Source organism: Zootoca vivipara, chromosome 15 (genome assembly GCF_963506605.1).
Source record: "Zootoca vivipara chromosome 15, rZooViv1.1, whole genome shotgun sequence".
NCBI classification, from domain to species: domain Eukaryota; kingdom Metazoa; phylum Chordata; class Lepidosauria; order Squamata; family Lacertidae; genus Zootoca; species Zootoca vivipara.
In genome coordinates this window covers 17030303-17053365 of record NC_083290.1, presented here as the reverse complement: position 1 = coordinate 17053365, position 23063 = coordinate 17030303, and the positions used below count along the sequence as shown (strand labels likewise).

The following is a 23063-nucleotide window of genomic DNA, read 5'->3' as shown; positions in this document are numbered from 1 at the left end:
ATGGCGCGGGCCGCTCGAGCCAGCCTCAGGGGGCACGCGGATTGGCAGCTGCGAGGCCCAGAGAGCATGCGATTGGCTGAGCACACTGGCGAAGTCGGGTGGCCGAGTGGGATGCTTCCCTCCCCCCACCACATTCGGCTGCCATTGGCGCATGCGCAAGGCGATGCTTTAAGAAGGGACTTTTGCTGCCCCCCGCCCTACAGTCATATACTTTAGTGGTCCTGAATAGGAAGGTTCTCTTTAGCCACCCTGGTTGCTCAATAGCGGGAAGGAAGCACGACACGGATGACAGTAGAGACCGACAACTAGAGTGAACGCTGCCTCCTCTGATGGCGAAGGCAGCAGAGCACAGCCTCCATCATGGCTAGTTAGCCCTTTAGTAGTCTTATTGTCCTCCAGGAATTATAATCCTCTTTTTACAGGTTAACTGCGCTACTGTGAAGGGCCTTCCTTTTGTCTGTCTAACCCTGCTACGCAAGAGTACAATAATAACAAATATATATACACACACACATACACGCGCGCATAGATGTTAAACGAGTTGGATTAGCACCTGGGAGAGATCAGGGTTCAAATCCCCACTCGGCCATGGAGCTCATTGAGGGCCAGTCACTGCCTCAGCCTAGCCTACCTTAGAGGGTTGTTGTGGGGACTAAAAGAAGAGGGTGAGGAGAACCATGTACACCATCTTGAGCTCCTTGGAGAAAAAGGTGGGCTATAAATTCAATCAATCAACCCTTCAGTGTCTTTGGAGGGTCGCAGATTTCTTGTCTTACGAGAGGGGAAGAAAAGCCGTCCTCTGTCCACACCACGCGTCATTTTATAAATGCCTCTATCATGGCCTTCATTCCCCACACTACAATAATAATAACTCCAGTTGCTTTCCACTTCTCCTGGAGAACCAGCGGGGCCTTGAGCATGTGCCGAGCGCCCGTCCTCCCCGTCCTGGCCAGTGGTAGAAACGCCGCCCTCTCGGTTTTCCAGGCTTCGCGCCTTTTCATTCATTCCAGGGTTCGTTCATTCATTCCTTCCCTCCTCCGCGGGCTCGGAGGCGGCAGCAGCCAATCGCGACAGCATTCTGGAACTCCGCCCCCGTTGCCGCGATCCCGCGTTACCCGTCCCCATGGCGACGGGTTTGTTGCTCGGCGCTTCAGCTTTGATGCTTCGAGCGCGCGCGCCGAGGACGAGAGCTGCTACTGCTGCGGAAAGGTGATCTGGCTTCTTAAACCTTAATCCTCTTCTTCGCTGTCTTCTTTCGGCCTAGATTTAGAGCCCTCAGGGATTTTGCAAGCAGGCGATCCAGTGCTAAAGAGGGACTGCGCCTTCTGTGCCCCTCTTTGTAACACAAGTGGTCTGCCAACAGGCCTGGTGCTTGAAGCCAGACTGTATTAAGAATGTATGTGCAGGAAAAACTCAGCCTTGAGCCAATTTGATACAGAGGAGGCTCCCTGGCTGAACCAGGAATCCCACTCTGATCATGCAGACCTGCTTTTTCTCTGACAATGTGACTTACTTTTTATGCCTGTATAAAACTAAGGTGGAGGAAGGCCTCTCTATAACCTCGGGCTGACAAGGGGCGGGCCTCAGGTGTGTGAAGTGAGCAGGTACAAATTACAGTATTGGTGGTTTGGAAAGGGGGCCTGGACCCCGAATATTTTGCATATGCTTTATGTAACACACACACACCCCTGAATAATGACTGGGGAGGGTGGGGTATAAATAAAAAAATATTATTATTATTATTATTATTATTATGGCTTGTGTACTTGTACCATGGACTGAGCGTTTCCAACTCTGTACAAACATTTGCTTCTGCAGTTTGACAGTATGACACTGCAGCCTCCTGCTGCGAAATGCAATCACATTTATAGGCTTTTGTAAGTGAACCCCCTGCTGATAACAGCAAAATTGTGGTGAGATGCGCGTTGTGTTACACCCATGTTTAACATTTGAAGCATATGGTTAATAGTTTTGAGATTAGTTATTATTATTATTATTATTATTAATACCCCGCCCATCTGACTGAGTTTCCCCAGCCACTCTGGGCGGCTCCCAATCAAGTTTTTAAAACAATACAATACAGCCTTAAATTTTTAAAACTTCCCTAAACAGGGCCGCCTTCAGACATCTTTTAAAAATAGAATAGCTGCTTATTTCCTTGACATCTGATGGGAGGGCGTTCCACAGGGAGGGTGCCACTACTGAGAAGGCCCTCTGTCTGGTTCCCTGTAAGCTCATAGTGAGGAAACCACCAGAAGGCCCTCAGCGCTGGATCTCAGTTTCCGGGCTGAACGATGGGGGTGAAGACACTCCTTCAGGTATACAGGGCCGAGGCCCTTTAGGGCTTTAAAGGTCAGCACCAACACTTTGAATTGTGCCTGGAAATGTACTGGGAGCCAATGCAGCTTTCTCAGGACCGGTGTTATATGGTCCCGGCGGCCACGCCCAGTCACCAGTCTGGCTGCCGCATTATGGATTAATTGCAGTTTACGGGTCACCTTCAAAGTAGCCCCACGTAGTGCGCATTGCAGTAATCGAAGTGGGAGATAACCAGAGCATGCACCACTCTGGTGAGACAGACCGCGGGCAGGTAGGGTTTCAGCCTGCGTACCAGATGGAGCTGGTAGACAGCTGCCCTGGACACAGAATTAACCTGTGCCTCCATGGACAGCTGTGAGTCCAAAATGACTCCCAGGCTGCACACCTGGTCCTTCAGGGGCACAGTTGCCCCATTCAGGATCAGGGAGTCCCCCACACCTGCCTGCCCTGTCCCCCCAAAACAGTACTTCTGTCTCGTCAGGATTCAACCTCAATCTGTTAGCTGCCATCCATCCTCCAAGCACCTCCAGGCACTCACACAGGACATTCACCGCCTTCACTGGTTCTGATTTAAAAGAGAGGTAGAGCTGGGTGTCATCTGCATACTGATGAACACCCAGCCCAAACCCCCTGATGATCTCTCCCAGCGGCTTCAAGTTCATATAGATATTAAACAGCATGGGGGAGAGGACGGAACCCTGAGGCACCCCACAAGTGGGAGCCCAGGGGTCTGTACACTCACCCCCCAACACCACTTTCTGGACACGGCCCAGGAGGAAGGAGCGGAAGTATATAACAGTGCCCCCAGCTCTCAGCCCCTCTAGGATCTTAACATTCTCAACAGGTAACAAATATTAACATGCTTATCATTAACCGAGATCATACATTTCTTTTATATCCTGTGTAATGCTTTTTTTGGTGGTTCATTCATTCTGGGGTTCATTCATTTATTCCCTCTTCCTCGGGTTCCAAGGTGGCAGCAGCCAATTGCAACCACATTCTGGAGCCCCTCCTCCGTGCCCGCTTTACCTGTTCCCATGGCAATGAAGGTTTTCTTAGCTGGTTGGGGCCCTGAACCATTTTTTTCACTGGGGCCAAACCTGCTCTCAGTGGCCCTGTATCAGCCTGTGTAACCTATATTCTGGTGGACTCCGCTTTGGGGGGTTCCCCAGCGGCTGCTGTTGTTCTGACCAAGTAAAGCTGTCTTAAACACCACACGTGGTGCAGTTAATTGAAGAAAATCCAGTTCACCTCCTCCTCTTCCTCCGTCTGAATCTCCTCCAGGTGTTGAACTGCCTTCTCTCCTTGAAGGACCTTCCTGAGAAGGGAACATGGCCAAGCTCCTGCAAGTGCCCCCCAAGTTCCTGCCCCCCGAGTGGCACATCGCCAACAAGGCCCAGTACAGCAGCGCGGAGGCCGAGAGGTGCCGCTCTGAGCGCTTGTTGGACGAGAGCCAACGGCTGGTGGATGAAATCGAGAGGACCACCCAGAAGACCCAAAGCGATGTCAATAAGAGGATAGGTAGGTTGGGGGGGGGGGGTTGCCTGCTGGAGGAGGCTTGGTTTATGCTGGGGAGAAGGATCAGTTCACTGGCTTGGCCCTCCCTACAAAAGGTGGAATCTTCTTCGGGGTCCCTATCTCACCCTGAACTGACTGCTGAATCAGGCAAAAGGCCCATAATTCCCAGCATTCTGTCTTCAGCAGTGGACAGCCGCTCATTCTACCCTTTGGAAGCCAAGGAGTATTATTGAATCACTGACCTGTAGACCCAGAGGGTGATCTAGTGTCCAATCTGATTCCACACCCCTTCGCCTGTAGCCATGAGATTTAGCTGCTTATGTGTGTGTTTTTAAAAAGCAATCACAAAGCATGGGTTTTCCCTAAGTTGAGCCCAGAGCTTGCCCCCCCCCGCCACCCCCAGGCCTTGGTGCTGTGGGCTTCTCCCTTGGCATCACCTGGCTCCCTCTCTTCCCGCAGAGCAGAGGCTCGAGGAGATCAAGTTTTGGAAGCAGCAACTGGATGACAAACTCGACCAGCTTGCGAAGGAGACGGAGATGCTGCTGTCGTTCAAGACGCGGGTGGAAAAGGCAATGGAAAATTTCAAGCGGCCGCTTTACATCTCTCAGGAGTGTCTCCTGAACCGGTGAGGATGCGGGAATATATTGGGGGCATTGTTCTGGCCTCTTCCAAGTGGAAACATAGAACTGCAGATTTGAAAGGGACTTCATGGGTCATCTGGTCCAACCCTCTGCACTGCAGGCCATGGAGGCATCTGGGAGGGGGGCCACTATGAGAACGGGATGCTGGACTAGATGGGCCATTGGCCTGATCCAGTAGGACTCTTCTTATGCTCTTATTGCTCCCCTTTCCTCTTTTTTTCTGCTCCAGGGAGAGGCGCGTTGGGATTGACCTGGTCCATGATGAGGTGGAACAGGAGCTGATCAAGGAAGTCGAGGTCCTTCAGGGAGTCGTCGCTCTGCTAGAGAGGACGCTGGAGCAAGCCACTGAGCAAATCAGGTATGGGGGGCACATTTGGGGGGGCAGGCAGAGGGTGGGAAGAAGAGAGCGGGGATTCTGGAGAGTGTGTGGATGGGTTGCAGGTGGAACAATCTCCTTAAGTGTCGTCTACTCTGCAGGTGAAAGACAGATTGTAAATTTAATAACAACAAGTAGTGATTATACTTCTGTGCCACACCTGGTCCCCGCTACAGCCTGGCATTGCCTTCCGCCCCCTTTCTGCCCCGTTCTCTTCCCCACCCAACAGCTGATTTTCCTCTTCCAGGCTCAACCGCTCTGCCAAGTACAACCTGGAGCAGGACCTGAAGGACAAATACACCGCCTTTAACATCGACAACTATTGCGCCAACCTCAACAACAACACCTCGGACATCGGATACGCCCAGAACGTCCTGAAGGTCGAGGAGAAGTGAGTCTCACGGCGGGTTGAGGAGGAGGGTGGCAGATGCACAACGGGGCAACTGAACTCTTGTGGAGCTCTCTTCATTTCAACAAGGTGTGGGGCAGGGAGAGAATTGCCCCATGTGGGAACAGATGGGGTCAGCAGTTCTTTGGCGCAGCAATGGAGTTGGCTTCCCCAAAAAAGGTTGTACTGCTTTCTGCCCTCTGTTGGCCAAGTGGTATTGACCAGGTAACATAACCTCAGTCTCTTTCTACCCGCCATCCAATTGTTGCTGGCATCCATCTGTCTTGAGAGAGAATGGAGTGTGCCTCCGGGGGTGAAGTCAAACTGCTGTGTTAGCAGCAGCAGCAGAGAAGTGACCTCTCAGGGGTGCAAGGCTGGGCAGTGTGTATGGAGGTCCTGGGCTGCCCAGATGACAAGACCCCCCTCGGCCTTGCTGACGAGGTTCAAAGGAAAGCAGAGCAATGTTTGGCACCAGCTTGGCTGCAGGAGTTGCTGGAAGGAGGCATACAAGGCACCATCCAGCTGTCTTAGGGACTCCGTATTTGTGTAGGGTTTTCTCCTTAGCCTTTCCTTCTCCCGAAGATTTCCCACAATCTGGTGGAATCATAATGTAACTGCAGCCCCTTTGCCCACTGCTGCCCTCTGGTAAGGGCTAGACAGGTGTGGGCAAAGACCCTGACCAGCTGTGGGAATGTGCGTGTCTCCCTCCAGGAGGAAACATCTGAAATTGCAGCTCTGAAATTGCAAGGCCAGTCCCCCCTGCAAAATAAACAAAGTGTCTGTTGATTGCTGAGTAGATTAACACCATGCACCATCAGATTAATTCTTTTGAGAAGGACAAACTAGTACCGTAACCCACGGACACAGGAAACTGCCTTGTGCTGCAGCAGAACCGTTGGTCCATTCGGTTAGTGTTGTCTACCCTGACTGGCAGCAGTGCTGGCTTTCCAGGGTTTCAGACTGAGGGTATTCTAAGCCCTATGTGGAGATGCTGTCAATGGGGATTGTCCCTTGAACCTTCCATGTGCAAGGCGGATGTTGTTCCACACTTCTTCCCCAAGGACAGAGGCTGATGTGGGCACCCAACCCATAAACACACACACACACACACTCTCTCTCTCTGCCTGTTTTGAAGGAGGCACCAACTTTTATACTTTGGAAAACCCTGAGCAAAAGACAGTGGGGACGATATTCCATGTTCAGAGGCAGAGCCATGTCAGAGTTCTACATGGATTCATTGCCCCAATTCCTTAGAGTGAAAATCTTGTTGACGTTTCAGAAATAATACTGTTTATTTAGCATTATAAGAAAAAAACTGCTCCTTTTCCCTTATGGGGTACTCAAGAGCCCATATACTGAGTCCTTATGTAGGTTCTTTATCAGTAGGAGAAAATAACAGATGCCAACCAGAGAATATTGAGAAGCAAAGCAGCTAGTAAGCATGATCTTTATTAAACTGTTGCAACAGGGTGCTCACCCCCCCCCCAATGCAGGAGGGAGGAGGAACCCAGAACATTGGTGTGCAAGCTCTTGTATAGACTTTTGAAATTGCCTCTCCTGTAGCTCAGTGCCACCCCCCCTAAAACATCATATATACATCTACAGCAGAAAACCTGTCTGCCAGGATACCTGATAATGGTCACTGATTGCTTTTACCCGGGCATCCTGGCCCTTCTTTTGTGATGGTAAATACTCAGTTCCTGAACTCAGGTCACAGGCTCACCCTATTCATACACAAATGTGCCCTTAAGGCAGGATTTGTGAGCATAGGGACAATGGGGAGGCTTTTCCCATTTCCTTCCTCCTTGCAGAGAAACATTTGAGGTCAATTTGGGAGAGTCAAAATGGTTTCAGGACTGTTTTCCTGTACTGTTTCAGACATGTGGTTTATATATTTATGCATGTGTTTGCCTGGTACATTTAAGGACATTTATTTTATATCTTGGACGTTACAATTCTCATAACATTTAGCATCCCTGGGACCCTCCAGAACCTCTCTCCCCTTCCTGAGCCTGAAGATTTAGGGCAGGCCAGCTGGGAGTGACCCCCCCACTTCCCTCCCCCTCTCTCATTCCCTCGGCAGTTCGGTGAGCCCCGAAGAATGGGAGGATTTCTCAAACGTGAATGTGGAAAAGGCCGACCAACAGCGCAACAACTCCCTGGCGCTTAGGGCCCTGATCGATAGCATCCTCTCCCAGGCGGGCAGCGACTTGCGCAAGCAGATCAACACCGTCAATGTCGCCTTCCGGAACCGGGTGAAGGAGACCAAGAGCGCGAAGGCCAAACTGGAGGACCACCTGGACAAGGTAAGCACTGGGCCAGCAGCAGCAAAAAGCTCCATCTGGTCACCACTTAGCCTGGTGGTTCCCTAAGTGGAATTCCCTAGGGGGGCAATGGAGATGTCCGTGAGTATCAGAATCTGAAAAGGTGGCATCACATTACTGGATCAAGTGCATAGCTGTTTTCATTAAATGATACCATTTTAATATGTGCAATTGCAATAAACGAATAAACTTATATAAACTACCGGTACCCCTGTCAATCCTGGGGAAAGCAGCATGTCTGATGCCTATCAGGGCTTTGAACTCCCCAAAGCCAGCTTTCCACTCTTTTAAACTGCAATGCTCAGGTTTCAGCAATGGGCATGGTTGAGAGACACAGCACCTCCTTTCAAGGATCAATCCACAAAGATAATCCCTGTCAGGGGATTGTTGCGGCTACTCTTGAGTAAAGACGCTCCAGTCCGCTCTGTCTTTCAAGAGTTTTATTGTGCATATTATTTACAGTGCAGAGATATCAGAAAACATCGGACTGCCTAGTCCGATTCAGAACCTGACAATGGCTGCTTCCGGCTCTTCGGCCAGCATAAAAGCCTGGGCACCCCAAAGTGCCTCCCCCTAGCCCTGTGTGTGGGTGTGCGCCTCAATTCGGGCGTGGGGCTGCGTTCCCTGTCCTTCCCCCTCTGGCCAGCTGGGTCGGTGCCGAGGCTCTGACACATCTGAGAGCCCTCTCTCCACCCCGCTCCATTCCTCATTCCCTCCTCCTGGCCCGCTGCTAGTGCTGTCACTGGGCGACGTGCTGGTCAGGATGACTGGGGGAGGGTCCCTGTAAGGAGTCCCCCTGACAATCCCCATGTAGGGATGGCAGAGAATTCCTGTAGCACCTCTGAGGCCGGCTGCAGTGTGGACCAGTGTTGGAGTTTCATGTCCAGAGGCCGTAGATTTGCTCTCCAGATACCTCACCCCAGTTGCTTCCTAATGGGCTGCCTTTTGTGTGAATGGGGGTGGGTGGGTGGGAGAAGAGGAGAGGAGACCGAGAGGCGGTTCAATAGCCATCTTCAAATATATGAAGGGTCGTCACATAGAGGATGGAGGAAGCTTGCTTTCTGCTGCTCCAGTGGGGAGGACTCAGGCCAATGGATTCACACTAAACATTTGGAAGAAGTTTCCAACATTAAGAGATGGTAGAGCATCTTGGAAGGTGGTGGGCTCTCCTTCCTTGGGAGGTTTTCCAGCAGAGGTTGGATGGCTGTCTGTCAGGAATCAGGACTAGATGACCCTTGGGGATCCCTTCCAACTCTACAATTCTAGGATTCTATGCTCTGATGACTCCCTTAGCTGGGGCAGCAGAGGGGAAGTGGCGAGTTGGTCCTCCGAGATCTTCCTGCCCTGCTCCTGACTCTGCCCTGCTTCTGCCTGAAGGTGATGGAGCAGGTCAGTGCTCAGGAGAAGAACATTGAGGCCCTGAAGAAAGCCATCTTGGACAAGGAGGGGCCGGCCAAGGTGGCCCAGACCCGCCTGGAGACGAGGACCCACCGGCCCAATGTGGAGCTCTGCCGGGACAAGGCGCAATACCGGCTGATGAGGGAGGTGCACGAGATCAACCACAACATCCAGAGGCAAGTAAAGCAGCTGCAGGGCCAGGCCCACCCCAGAGCTCTACCTGGGGGGTAGCAGCACCCTCCTTGCTCCCAAGCAGCAGCCAGGAGTAAGTGGGTGGGTGGGTGCTCCCCTGCAGAGGTTGCACTTTGTGGTTCCTCAGCAGGGGGCCTTGAAGTACCCAGGCTTGTACTTTTGACTGATGTTTTAATGTATTTTTAATCTCCTGTTGTATGCCGCCCAGAGTGGCGGGGGAAACCCAGACAGATGCGTGGGATATAAGTAAATAATAATAATAATAATAATAATAATAATAATAATAATAATAATAATAGGAGGTTTAAAAAGGAAGATTCTGTACCTCTGTGGGTGGAAACCAAGGGTTTGGGGTAGGGCTGGACAATATTGATATATTGTCCAAAACCAGTTTGAAGTACCGTACATATCGTGATACTGGTTTCATAGTTTTTGACCTGGCGATATATCACAAATCATGATGTTAGGGCTGGGCGAGGTATCGCCCAAGACCAGGGTTGCTGGCTTTTGGAGGGGGGGCTGCAAGGGAGCTGGATGGAGCAATCGTGGCTGTTTTGTGGACCACCTTGTGAAGCCACAAAAACCCTTTGCTTGTTTTATGGGGAACCAACAGGAGGTCTGGCAAGGTCCATCTCTTGGCACCTTACCGGTATTTGCCCATTCAGTGTGTCCTGGGAATGAACCGACCTGCCTTTCTCTCCTATAGTGGAAAGGAAGGTTGGATATTCCTGGGGAATGTTTCAGGGAATCCCAGGAACTCAAAGGGACTGACCTGGGCCTGATTCTAGTGAGGTGTGGGGGAGGGAGGGGCCAGGTAGCAGTGCACCACCTCCTTACCTGCCTTCCTGGTAAACGGAGTAAGTTCTGCCAAATTCACATGCATGTTCTCGTGGATTTCCAATGTAGCTGGAAGTTGGAAGATCCAACACGGATAAAATAAAGGACCTTCTCACACAGCTCATAGTTGAAACTACAGTGGTGCCTCGCTTAATGAATGCCCTGCTTAACGAAATTTCTGCTTAACGAAAGGATTTTTCGAGCAGAGGTTGCCTCGCTAGACGAATCCGTTTTACGAAAAATTAGTCTAGCGAATCACGGTTTCCCATAGGAATGCATTGAAATTCAATTAATGCGTTCCTATGGGCAAAAAAAAATATTAAAAAATTCAATGCATTCCTATGGGATTCGCTAGACGAATTTTTCGTTATAAGAAAAGACCCGTGGAACGAATTAAATTCGTCTAGCGAGGCACCACTGTATGGATCTCCCTTCCAAAGGAGCCAGAGTGATGGCCACCAGCCGAGATGGCTTTAAAAGAGGATTGCACAAATTAACAGAGGAACAAGAGGGCTACTGATAGCTATTACCGGTAGCCATGATGGTTGTGCTCTGCCTGCAGTCACAGGCAACAATGCTTCTGGGTACCAGTTGCTGGAAGCCACAGGAGGGGGGGGGGAGAGGGCTCTTGCGCTCAGGTCCTGCTTGTGGGCTTCCCTTTGGGGCATCTGGTTGACAAAGCGAGAACAGGATGCTGGATGAGACGCCTGATCCAACAGGTCCTTTATGTTCTTATGGAACCTCCAGGTGTAGGGGCAGTCTATCTCGATTCCTAGGCTGTTAGAGATATATAGCCGCTGTGAGAACAGGATGCTGGACTAGATGGGCCTTTGACCGGAACCAGCAGGTTCTTCTCATGTGAATTTGGTTGTTTCCCATAATTCTCAAGTGGAATTTTGGGTGTTAGGCTCCCATCGGTCTGTGGGCAAATGTGCTCACCCGCAGGTGTCTAGATGGGGAGTTCTGGTGGGGCCAGGAGCAAGGAGGGTCTCCGCTTGCCCTAATTATTCCCCCTCAGAGGCCCGTGACCCTCTGCTCTTCCCTTACAGGCTGAAGGAGACCCTGGCCCAAGCTGAAGCCGAGCTGAAAGGCCTGAACCGCCGCCAGCTGTCTCTGGAGGAGGAGATCCAGGTCAAAGCAAACACCATCTACATTGACGAGGTCCTCTGCATGCAGATGAGGGAGTCCATTGCCATCAACAACAACTGACCTCGCAGCAGCGCTGGTGCTGTCTCTGCACTCCACAGACCCCCCTCCTCTGCACAACCCCGAATGGACACAAAGGGGCTCAAATCCGCTTTAAACTTTCTATGGGACAATAAAGTAGGGCCGCCCCAGAAGCCGAGGGTTCCTTGTAAGCCACCTCTCCTGACAGTAACACATAGAAACAGACCCTTTTTCTGGGGCAGGGTATGGTCAGTAGGACTGGCCGATAATTGGTTTTCAAAATCGTGATGTACCGACAGCTAAATATTGGGATATTCTAACATATCACCATGCCCAAAATGTATCTCGGCTGCTTATTCCTCCCCACCTTAGCGGAGGAAGAAGCGGCGGAGAGACATTGCCTAGCCCTACAGACCGATCCCACAAACAAGACTGTTATAGGGGCTTGATCAGCTGAGGGGTGGCCAGCCTGCTGGCACATTCCTTGCTTTTGGGCTGGCTATGGATGTTGCAGGGTGCGGGTCCCAATCACTGTGGGGGCTTCAAGGTGGCTCCCCTCAACAACACCCTTGCCTGCCCCCCACCCCCTCGAGTCTCCGCGATTCCTTTTCCGCCAGAGTCAACCCCAAAGTGGCTCTTTGCACTCAGTCACGGGTGCGAATCGTAGCTCTTTTATTCTCAATAAGGCAGAGCGGGGTTTGTGCGTTGCAAAGCGCTTTACTTTGAACCTGATCCTGCAGGGAGGCAAAAAATCTGGGCTGGCCCAATGCCCAGTGGTGGGAGATGTCCTTGCCGCTGCCCAGGGATCTTCCTGCAAGAGGGATGTGTCTCTACTTCGACTCCTCTGCAAGACAAGATGAGCAAAGGAAGCTCAGTTCCACGGCAAGATTTGTTTTTTCCGGGGGGTCAGGGGGCCTTCAGCAATGGCTGTGGGGCAGTGTGTGTCTGAGTGTGTCCTCACAGATAGGCCGTACATAGCCAGGCTAGAAGGCAAGAAATAAACAGTAAATTGCAAGAACTCAGGCCAGGAGGAAGATGAATTTCAAGTGAATCTTCAAAAGGTTTTATTTATGTAATGAAGAATTCAAATAGGAATCAATAATCAATTCCAGTATAACAGGCGAATAAAATTAAATTCCAGTGAAAAAATCCCAGGACAAGGCCCTGTTTTGACAATTCTTTGTCAGCAATGTTTTAATGGTCAGAGTGTACCAAGTATGTTTGCCTCCAGGATTTTTTCACTGGAATTCATTTTTATTCGCCTATTATACTGGAATTGATTCCTATTTGAATTCTTCATTACATAAATAAAACCTTTTGAAGACTCACTTGAAATTCATCTTCCTCCTGGCCTGAGTTCTTGCAATTTACTGTTTATTTCTGGACTTCACCAAGAAACCCAATTTCTACAGGCTAGAAGGCAAAGCACGACACACACAGTTGTACAACCCCCACAAAAAGTGTGTTGGCTGATTCCTGTCTGCTGCAACAGCGAAGGGCGTTTGCTGAGGTTGCCTCTTCCCAAGGGGACTCCCTAGATTGGACCACCCCTTGTTCCTGGAAGCTGCCTTGTGGGCCCGCTGGGTGGGGAGGGGGGGTTGAAAAGGGCAGCAGATATACAAAATGGGGGCTGCAATCCCCTGTGGTCCCTGGGAGGGCACCCTGAGGATGGGGGTGGGCATAGCATGTACTGGATCTCCCGCTTGGAGGGAGAAATGGATCGATCAATCACCCTCCAAGAGACATTGCAAGCTCCCAAGTGGCTGCAGGGAGAGGTCCACCAACATCTTCTCCCAGGGGTTGGAGATGACAATCTAGGTGTAAAAAACAAACAAACTCCCAAACCCAGCAAAGGACAGAGGAGCCACTCAGCGGTGGAACGGGTGAGCCTTGGCCGGCTCTTCTATGATTCTATTCCTATTCTGTTCCTTCAGTTCCCTCCTCCCCTCAGGGTTGCAGCGACAGCAGGAGGAGACCAGAGGCTCTGCCCCCCCCCCACTTATGCATCCTCCCCGGACCAGGGGAGAGCGGTCAGGGTAGGGGCTTGGCAGGATTCTGCCTGAAATAAGACTGGAACACGACAGAGTGGCAAGAGCATCAGGAGAGGACCAGGAAGAGAACAGGGTTCAAATCCTCGCCCCACTTAACCATGAAGCTCAGTGGTTGACCTTGGGCCAGTCCTTGCCTCTCAGCCTAGCCTACCTCGCAGGGCTGTTGTGGGCGTTAAATGAGGGGGAGAGCCACGTACGCCACCTTGAGCAGCATACATCAACAGAATGCAATCAATGAATAAAATAAAGACATACCTCCTTTCCTCAGGACCCGGGGGCTCCGTCGCAGGGCCTGCAAAGAAGCTCCCCGCCGACACTTTTTCTGGAAGGAGAGGAGGTGGTGGTGAGGGTCTCTCCCCCTGCAGGCTTAGCCCCCCCCCAATTCCCCTTAACGGGAGGTTTATATAGGCAGATACATGACCCAGACTGGCCAAACGTCTGTAAGGAAATCTCCCCCTCCCACCACTGCCAAGGAGGAGCCAGCAGGTGGCGCCACGGTTCACCCTGGGGGCAAGGAAGAACAGCCCCTCCCCACAAATGTCGAAACTTTCAAGCCAGGGGTGGGGATCCTCTGTGGTCCCCTCTGGACACTGCTGGGCTCCAACTCTCATTCAGGGTCGAGAGTTCGAGCTCCACGTAGGGCACTGCAGAGGGTTGGACTAGATGACCCTCCAGGTCCCTTCCAATTCTATGATTCTATCAGGTGGGGAGGGCTGGTGGCCTCTTGCTAGCCTGAGAAGGAGCAACAAAAGGGGAGACCTCCTGGAGGAAGCTCTCTTTCTCTGGGGATGCCCTTCTTGGGATCCTCGGGGTGGGATTCAGGTGGGGAGCTATGCCCCCCACTTGCAATCTGCAAATGCCTCCCATTTCCACCCAGCCAAAACCTTCCTCTTCCTTCCCCCCTCCTCACCTCGTGCTTCTGCAGGGTGGGCCTGGGCAGGAGGATGTTGCACTGGGAACAGGTGGCCAGTTGGTCATAGGCTGCTGCAGCGGCCTCTTCTTCGTCCCCCAGGGCCTGCGGCAGGGTGGAGGTGAAGGCTGGCCGGCTGGAGGACTTCTTGGGCCGAGAGGGCTTCATCGAGGGTCTCCCCAGGGAAGACAGCTCCTTCTCCTTCATCTTGGGCCGGACGTCCTTCTCGGCCACAGGGCTCGGGGTGGGGGGCGGAGTGGCTGGGGTCAGGGGGCTCGAGGCGGATGGAGGGGAGGTGGGCTCTGTGGGTGATCGGGTGCTAAGGGCCCCCAGGAGCTGCGAGAGGGGGCTGCACTCGTTCTGCAGAGGAGGGAAAAAAAGGCAGGTTGGAGCTGGGCAGAGTCAGGACCAGGGAGGGGCTGACTCAGCTGCACACACACCCCTCCCCAAATGAAGAAGCCCAACACATGGGGGCAAAAGGTTTAGGGTGGCTGCAAGCCACACCCCAAGCTGGGTGACTTTCAGGTGGGAAGGAGCCAAGTCACCCCCCCCCCAACTTTACCCTAGCAGGGAGGGGGAGGGGGTCACAACCCAGTAGGCAAAATGGGCTGGGGAATATCAGGCTGAAGATAGCCCTCCTGAGCTCCATAATAATAATAATAATAATAATAATAATAATAATAATAATAATAATAATATTTATACCCCACCCATCTGGCTGGATTTCCCCAGTCACTCTGGGCAGCTTCCAACAGAAAAATGAAATAAAATAATTATTAAACAGAAAAATGAAATAATCTATTAAACAGAAAAATGAAATAAAATAATCTATTAAACAGAAAAATGAAATCTATTAAACATTAAAAGCCTCCCTAAACAGGGCTGCCTTCAGATGTCTTCTAAAAATCTGGTAGTTGTTTTTCTCTTTGACATCTGGTGGGAGGGCGTTTCACAGGGCGGGTGCCACTACTGAGAAGGCCTTCTGCCTGGTTCCCTGCAACTTGGCTTCTCGCAACGAGGGAACCACCAGAAGGCCCTTGGCGCTGGAGCTCAGTGTCCGGGCAGAACGATGGGGGTGGAGACGCTCCTTCAGGTAACCGATCCCTGGGAGTCTCTGCAGACCACACCCCTTCAGTGTCCTCAAAGCCCTGGGGTGGCTGCAATGGCTGCTTGCACTGTGATGTTGGTGCATGTGTTGTGGCACATTTGTGGGGTGTACAAGCCACTGACTCCCCCCCCCCCCCCCCGATTACATACTACTAGACAAAGCTTCCTATCCATTGCTCCACCCACTTTTGCATTTGGCCTTGCCCACTTTTGCCTCTGGCCCCACCCACCACTGGCACACAGCGCCTCCCCCCCCCCCGGGAAAGCTGCCCGAGAGGGAATGTGTCCTACTGACCTCCCTATCCCTGGGGTTCAAGGGGTTTGGCTGGTGAGATTCCAGTGACTTGACAGGTGTCACAAATTTCCACCCTGCTGCAGTTCCTTCACTTGGCCACCTGTCCTGGAGAGCCGGTTGGCAAGTGCCATTTGCCGGTGGGAGGGTGGCATCTGTGCCTCCTCTCATGGGCCCCGGTCAAAGCCCCCATGGTGGTGAGATGGAGCCAGGAAACTTACCAGGTGCTGGAGGTACTTTTCGTCGGGGAACCAGCTGTTGCACTGCTGGCACAGATTGGCCTTGGGCCCTGTAGCAGGGAGAGAAAGGGTTAATGGCGGCAGGCGGAGCAAGTCAGTGCCCTAGATTGGTTGGACTAGAGGGGTAATGAGTGGCCAGAGAGAGAAGATTGCGAAGAGGAGGTGTCAGAAGCTGAAGAGGTAGCAGGGCTTAGTGAGCAGGGAGAGTCTGTTGCAGAGAGAAGTCCAGAATCAGAGGCAGAAGCTGAAGCAGGAGAGGAGGGAGGCCAAGAGGCAGAGAGGAGTCACAGGTGTCTCCCCCTCCTGCTGCAACAAAGCTCCCCCCCCCCGTCTCACAGAACCAAAAGAGGCATGAAAAGGACAGAGAAGAGGTTGGCTGCATGCAGGCACAGTCTCAGTTCTCCCCAGGGTCAGCAGCTACACCACCCTTTACTGGGACGAAGGAGATTAGGGAGGAGGCAGTGATGGCCACCAACCTGGTTCGCTTTGAAACAGAATTAAACAAATGCATGGAGGCTGCTAGCCTATGGATGACTACTAGCCATGGTGGCTATGCTCTGCCTCCCGGGTCAGAGGCAGTGATGCGTCTGAACAGGGTGGATTTGATTTCAATCAAATCGATTTCAATCACAATTTAAATCACTAGTCAGTAAGACTTGATTTAAATCATTTTTTTTTTACAGAAAGACTCATTCTTGCTGGTATAATCTTAATATTTACAACCAGATTAAGGTTTCATTTTTGGAATAATAAATTTTCAGAGTAGTTTTTACAGCTACATCAAAAATTACTGATTTGGTTATACTATTAGAAATACACAGACAGATAATGATGAAATTATTGTGAGGTTTAATAAGTTAACTGTTTATATTTGGGCGACTTTTCTGCTGTACTTTATTGGAAGGAGAAAAATAATCATTTCCTTAATAACAGTTTAAACAATTTATTTAACTAAAACAATAACATGATAGGATAACATGTTTGTTAACTGGTGTGGTTAAACAATTTTTTAATAAAAAAAACCAAGACTTGTTAGCACACATGAAAAACTTAAAACAAATCCTTATTTCCTGATGGACTATAATGTAACTTAAATAGAAAACTATATTTAGAAAGCTTTTTCCTCCAAAAGCATTATACTTTGAAATTCTGATTTTAAAAATAATAATCCGTTTTTTAAATTTTTTAAAAAAAAACCCATTGATTTTTATCCACGCTGCATCTGAATAATACCAGTTGCTGGAAGCCAGAGGAGGAGAAAGGACTCTTGTGCTTGGATCCTGTTTGCGGGTGCCCCCAGCGGGCATCTGCTTGGCCCCTGTGAGAAGAGGATGCTGAACTAGATGGGCTATGGGCCTGATCCAGCCTACGCTTTTCTTGCATCCTTATCTGCAGGGCAGTGTGTTGGCCTTTGCTAGGGGTTAATGTGGAGCATGTGCAGAGCCCCCAGAATGGGAGATTGGAGGGGTCAAGGAAAAGTACAGGCAGGGCCAGGGCCTGCAGCTGCCTTAGGAACCCAAGAAGTGTTGGTGTATGTATTGCACTTGTGCATTTTACAAAGAATAAACTACATTACAGTGAATGTAATTAAGGTCCAGCTCCCGAGTCGCTGCCTTGTGTCTTGTGACTCTCATTAACCGCCTCCTTAGAAAGGGAAACAGGCATGCATGACTACAGAGGCGTAGAGTCGGGTCTGAGAGGAGAAAGTGAAGTTTGTGGGAGGCAGAGCAGATAAGTGTGAACGGAAGCCTTTTATCAAGGACACTTAGCAGGAGGATTAACTGCTGGGGGAATGGCGGCAGCATGGAAGAGGCTGGAGAACTTTCTGCCAGGAGAGATCCAGGAGAATAAAGGGACAGGCAAGCAACTTTGGACTCCAGTGACAACGGAACCTTTTTTCCCCTTGCACTTAAAGGACTGCACCCTCTTGTGAGAGACTTTGTATTAAGGCCTCGTATTAGACTGGTTGCCCGTTTGCTCATCTAAACGCTACCTTTGAAGTAAACAACCTCATCGCCCTTTGCCTCTGTGTGAAGGGATTACTTCAACATTGGGGTCCATGGGGGGGGGGGAACCATTGTGCTGCGGTATCAGGCCCACAGCCCACTGGGAGCAGCATCCTGTTCTCTCCCTGGCCAACCAGATGCCTGTTACGGGAAATCTATTGCTGCCTCCAACTGTGGAAGCAGAGTGCTGCCCTTGTGGCTAGTTGCCCTCGAGAGCCCTCTCCTCCTCTGAGAACTTGTCTAGTCCTTTTTTAAAGCCATCCAGGTTGGTGGCCATCATTGCCTCCTGAGACAGGGAGTTCCACAGTTGAACAACACACTGCTTCCTTTTCTCTGTGCTGAGTCCACAGATTTCACCGCTCACCACGTTAAAAAAAAAAGGACTTGGGCAAACTCACCAGGGCCAGGGAGCACCTTGTTTTCCCGACAGGTACGGCTGTGGTCCTCCAGGTCTTTGTACATGATGTACTTGCCGCAATCCCAGCAAGGGGTGGTCCGGCTGCCGCAGGCCTTGAGGTGGCTGTGCAGCTGGCGGAAGGGCACTTCCAGCTCGCAGAAGTGGCACTGGGCCAGGCGTTCGGGGCAGTCTTCAGCCTGCATGGGGAGGAGAGACAGGGGTCCGTCTTGGAGAAAGGGGGCTGGGGGGAATCTCAAGGTGGTACACATGGTTCTCTCCCCCCCCGCTCATTTAATCCCCACAACCACCCTGTGAGGTAGGCTAGGCTGAGAGGGAGTGACCAGCCCACGGAGCTTCGCATGGCGGAGTGGGGATTGGTACCCTCCAAGGTGCTAGTCCTCATTTAATCCCCACGGCAACCCTGTCAGGGCGTGACTGGCTCCCCAAGGCCACACACCCAGTGAGCCTTCATGGCCAAGTTGGGGGCGGGCGGTTTTGAACCCTGGTCTCTCCCAGGTCCTAGCCCAACACTCTAACCACTACACCGCACTGTCTGAATGAGGAGACGCAATCTTGGGAGCACATCTTCCACCACATCAGGGAGCCAATGTTGGTTGCTCCCTATCAGGCACCACCAGAGACCACCCCCGCCCCAAACTCTCGTCTCTGCCCGGGTGAAGAGCAGCCATGTCCAGGGATCTGGGGGGGGGGCGAGGAGGGGAGGGGGTGTTGCTGGCTCCCTTTCAGGCCCCTCTAACCAAACCGAACCCGAGGGCTGCTGTTACCCCAGGGTCAGAATGGAAGCAGGTTCCTGGCTCTCTCAGCAAACGCCCCAGCATCCTCCTGGGAAGGCCAAGTCGGCCCCCTCCTTACCTCGTGGTGCTCCAGTAAGTACTGCTGCATTGCCTGGTGGCACCGCTTGCATCTGACCTGGAAGTGGGAAGAGGAGGAGGCAGAGGAGGTGAGGAAGGGCATTGGCAGTGCCACAAGAAGGCCCCAAGGTGGCAGGAGGGAAACCACCCCCCACCCCACCCCAAGGAACAGAGGAAGGTGCCTGATCAGCCCCTCTTCTGGGGCACTGACTATCCCACTTGGTGATGATACAGCAGTAGCGGGGGGCTTTCTGCTCTACCACAGACTGACACGGGCCTCCCCCTGACCCCAGGAACCTGCTTTGAGAGCCCCTTGTTCTGACCCAAAGCTGGAGGAGCTGCTCTGAAGGGCATCTACAGGGCTCTAAAGATGTCAACGCGGTGAGGGCAAGAGGGCGATGGCAGAGAAAGGCAAATGTGGAAGCAGAATGTTTGGGTCGGGAATCTGCAAGGACCTCTGCCTGAGCCTGTCTTAAGGCCATGTCTCCCTCACAGTGGAAAAAGGAGAGAGCATAGGGTTGCCATATTTTATAATGTAATGTAAAGCTTTTTGAGCTGTTTCCACTGTCTTTCCCATCGTGTTGCCATACATCCGGGTTTTCCTTGACAAAATCCCCCCCCCATTTTTACACCCCAAACCCAGGACATGTCCAGTGGGTGGGTTTTGACCAGAAATGCTGTTTCCCTGTGTTTTTCTTGCTATGTCTCCTTAACCAGGTTGTGACAACTTTGCGAACCCCATATCGTAGGCAGAGCACCCCATATTGGATCAGATGAGAAGTAAGTCTGGCTGGTGGGGGCTTCTCCAACGCAATTGCTTGTCCTTAATAAACAGTCTTGAGTAGACACAAAGGCTTGATTTTTCTTCCCCACAAGTCAGTTCCCTTCCAGGTTCTGGGGCAAAAGGCTGGGGGGCAGAACCTGGCCAGGCCCCTTGGCTTTCACTCTCTGTCTTTGCCAGGCCACAGCGCCTTACAAATGCACCCACGGCTGGAGAAGGTGGCGTTTGTCCACCAGGATTCCTCTGATGTGAACCCTGATCCCCAGCTGACCTCGCCGGCTCCTCTGTCCTGCAATTTGAGCACCCGCTGCCTGGGCAGTTGTGATTCCTGCATCACAGGGGGTTGGACTAGATGACCCCTGGGTATCCCTTCCAACTCTTCAATTCTATTATTCTTTGAGCCTTCATCCCCCACGCCCTACCTGTTCGTGGGCTGTAGCGAGGTGTTCCGCCATGTCCTTCAGCACCACTGGCTCCTCACACTTGGGGCAGATGGTCAGGAAGCGCAAGCAGTGGACCTCATGGAGGGAGAAGTTGGCAGCCACCACGTCCCGCTTGCTGGGTGAGAGAAGAGGAGCCCATGGGCCACAAGGGGCAAGTCAGCACTGCTGGAAGCCCAGCTCCACCAGGCACCTCCCACCACCCCTGAACTGTGCCACCTGGTCTTCATAAGAACAACCATATAAGAATTGGTGCCCGAGTTGGATTTTGTTTTTCCTCCTCCCTCCTCGCCCCTTTTCCCTTGTCTGCCATGTCTTCTTAGATTGTAAGCCTACAGGGGCAGGGACCGCCTTGTACGTAAGCCACTCTGGTGCAAATGCTCTGTTAAAAACCAGTGGTGCGATTTTTCCTTAACAGCTCTAGGCAAATAAATAAATAAGCTTGGGCCTTTCACCAAGGCAAAGGACTCGCTTCTCCCTGGGTCCAGGAAGTCCTGTGAGAACTGTGAGAGCCTGGGACTTTGCCAAAGGGTCACTGTCCACAGCAGAGGCTGACCCCAAACCGAGAAACTCTTAAACGTTGCATCTGGCTGTTGCTGTAATTCTATACAAATTAATTTCCATATATTTGTAGCATAACGAAGGATAGTAACAGATGCCAAATAAAACAAACAGAAAGGGATTCCTACAAGCAAACAGCTGAGAACACGTTTCCGAACCAAAATTAATATTGGAAGGTTCCAGGTAACAGAACTGGAGTTCACACTTACTGTATATGTGAAGTTATACGAATCCTCCCCCACCCAACAATTATATTGATCCAATTCCTTTTATGTTAGACAACAGATATTATTTTATCCATGAGTTACAAAATCCGAGAGGCCCCCTTCATGCAAAACAACCTGGCCCTCTACGTTTCTTCTTAACGCGGGGTGGAGGTGGTGGGGTTCCCACACATCCCCGGGGGAAACCCTACTGGATTGCGCCCCAGTCCCGCTTATAGGGAGGGGGGTTCCCACTGTAACCCAGCCAGCCTGTTTGCAGGGAAGGAGATTCGATAGACAGACAGATATTGATTGATAAATAGAAAGCGCTACGGTACATGCCTTACCAGTTCGCGCAGACGCGTGTCTCCACCTCCATCTCCCGTCTCTGCCCAGCGCCCTCTTTCACTTTCATTTCTGCAAAATGTGTCCTGGGTGGAAACGAAAGTCAGTCGCTGGGTGCAACGTCAACAGCCGGGCCAAGGAGAAAGTTGGGGCCGAGCGGCCAGCCAGCTGTCCAGCCAGCAGCAGCACCCATGGGTGGTGTTCCTTAGGGCATCCATCCCTGCTGCCCCCCCGTCGGGGCTCCCCCTTTTCGTCCAGAGCGGAGCCCCGACGGCGCTTCTGGAGGCAAGCGCGCGTTCCAGGTGAGGTCGGACCGTTGTACCCGAGGCGGCCACCAGATGGCAGCAGAAGAGCACATGAAGCTTGCTACCCCATACTGCGTGAGACCAGTGGCTCAATCTACGTCGGTATTGCCTACACACTACACTGACCGGCAGCGGCTCTCCAAGGTTTCAGCCACGGTTCTCTCTCAGCTCTACCTGGAGGTGCCGCTGGAGGGGATTGAACCTGGGACCTTCTGCATGCAAAGCAGCTATTCTGCCATTGAGCTATGGCCCTTCCCATAGCTCCTTTTAACTAACTCATCATGGTCCATGAAAACCTGTCGGTGAGGTGGGGGTCTCAGGCTCACACCCAGAGCCGCTGAGAAGCACCTGGTCTGGGATTGCAGGTCTTGGAAGAAGGGAGCTTCCGCGCACCCCATACCTGCTACCTGAGCTGTTTTTAACTAGAGATGCCATTGAGACTTCAGCCAGGGGTTTTCTGCCTGCCAAGCCATCAGGCTCCATCGTGCCACAAAATTTGTTGTTTTAGATTGTAAGCTCCTTGCGGGCAAAGGACCTGTCCAGTGTTGCACTGGAAAGTACCATTCTCACAGAGGGCATCCTCCTCCCCCTCCCCCTCCCCCTCCCCCTCCCCCTCCCCACCACCACAATGGAACCATAGAATTGTAGAGTCAGAAGGGACCCCAAGGGTCAACTAGGGACAATTAGGGGAGATTTTAATGTTTGATGCTTTATCATGTTTTTAATGTTCTGTTGGGAGCCGCCCAGAGTGACTGGGGAAACCCAGCCAGATGGGTGGGGTATTTATTATTATTATTATTATTATTATTATTATTATTAACTAGTCCAACCCCTGCAACACAGTCTCCTGCGGATGAGCAATTCATACATATTACGGCAGGGAAGGAGATTGCAGTGGGCTTGTGCGGGGACAGGGGAAGCAAAGGTGGAAGGATGTCATGTTGAGACCTCTGTAGGGGATCATGTACCTTTAAGAGCAGTAGAGAAATAGGGAGGGCTCTGCCTATGGGCCCTGCTTCTGCCCCCTCAGAGCTCTGGGGGTCTGGCGGGGCCAAGGGGATTGCCTTCACCACGTCCTGATCAGGAGGTGCTTGTCAGTCTCTGGAGGCCGAGAGAAAAACATTGGCTCTGGCCAGTTGGGGTGCCTGGAGCATCCCCAAGGGAGCAGAGGGAGCTGTGCAACCCCATCACCCCACCCTCTCTGGGCATGTAACAATGGCTCTTGTTCAGCCAGCCAATTGTGGCGAGGGCTGGCCAGGCTTCCTGCATCCCCTGTGGCTGCATCCTCAAGTGGGGCTTCCTAGTGAGCCTGAAAGGGGGCTCAAGTCTGCTTTGGGGTTGGGGAAACTCCACACCCGCTAATCTCCATCAGGTGGGGGACTAAGAACACAAGG

The 23063-nt window shown here is 51.8% G+C and overlaps 2 protein-coding genes across 3 annotated transcripts; one reads left to right on the top strand and one right to left on the bottom strand.

The window, feature by feature from the left end:
- Positions 1 to 1154: 1154 nt before the first annotated feature.
- Positions 1155 to 11202, top strand: TEKT1 (tektin 1). The gene is made up of 8 exons (XM_060283099.1): positions 1155 to 1209; positions 3604 to 3840; positions 4297 to 4462; positions 4708 to 4836; positions 5102 to 5245; positions 7326 to 7548; positions 8944 to 9140; positions 11043 to 11202. Exons 2-8 carry the CDS (start codon positions 3651 to 3653, stop codon positions 11200 to 11202), a joined length of 1209 nt encoding a protein of 402 aa, XP_060139082.1. The 5' UTR covers positions 1155 to 1209; positions 3604 to 3650.
- A 685-nt stretch (positions 11203 to 11887) lies between these two features.
- XAF1 (XIAP associated factor 1) lies at positions 11888 to 21666 on the bottom strand. 2 transcript variants are annotated; one of them, XM_035139914.2, is made up of 8 exons: positions 21367 to 21666; positions 20238 to 20373; positions 19036 to 19092; positions 18164 to 18359; positions 15742 to 15809; positions 14122 to 14481; positions 13467 to 13533; positions 11888 to 12004 (listed from the first exon to the last, which is right to left on the bottom strand). In XM_035139914.2, the coding sequence occupies exons 1-8, from the start codon at positions 21432 to 21434 to the stop codon at positions 11991 to 11993; spliced, it is 966 nt and encodes a 321-aa protein (XP_034995805.1). In that variant the 5' UTR covers positions 21435 to 21666; the 3' UTR covers positions 11888 to 11990. The 2 variants fall into 2 exon arrangements, with proteins under 2 accessions (XP_034995805.1, XP_060139083.1); XM_060283100.1 differs by lacking the exon at positions 21367 to 21666 and adding an exon at positions 21158 to 21358.
- Positions 21667 to 23063: the final 1397 nt, after the last annotated feature.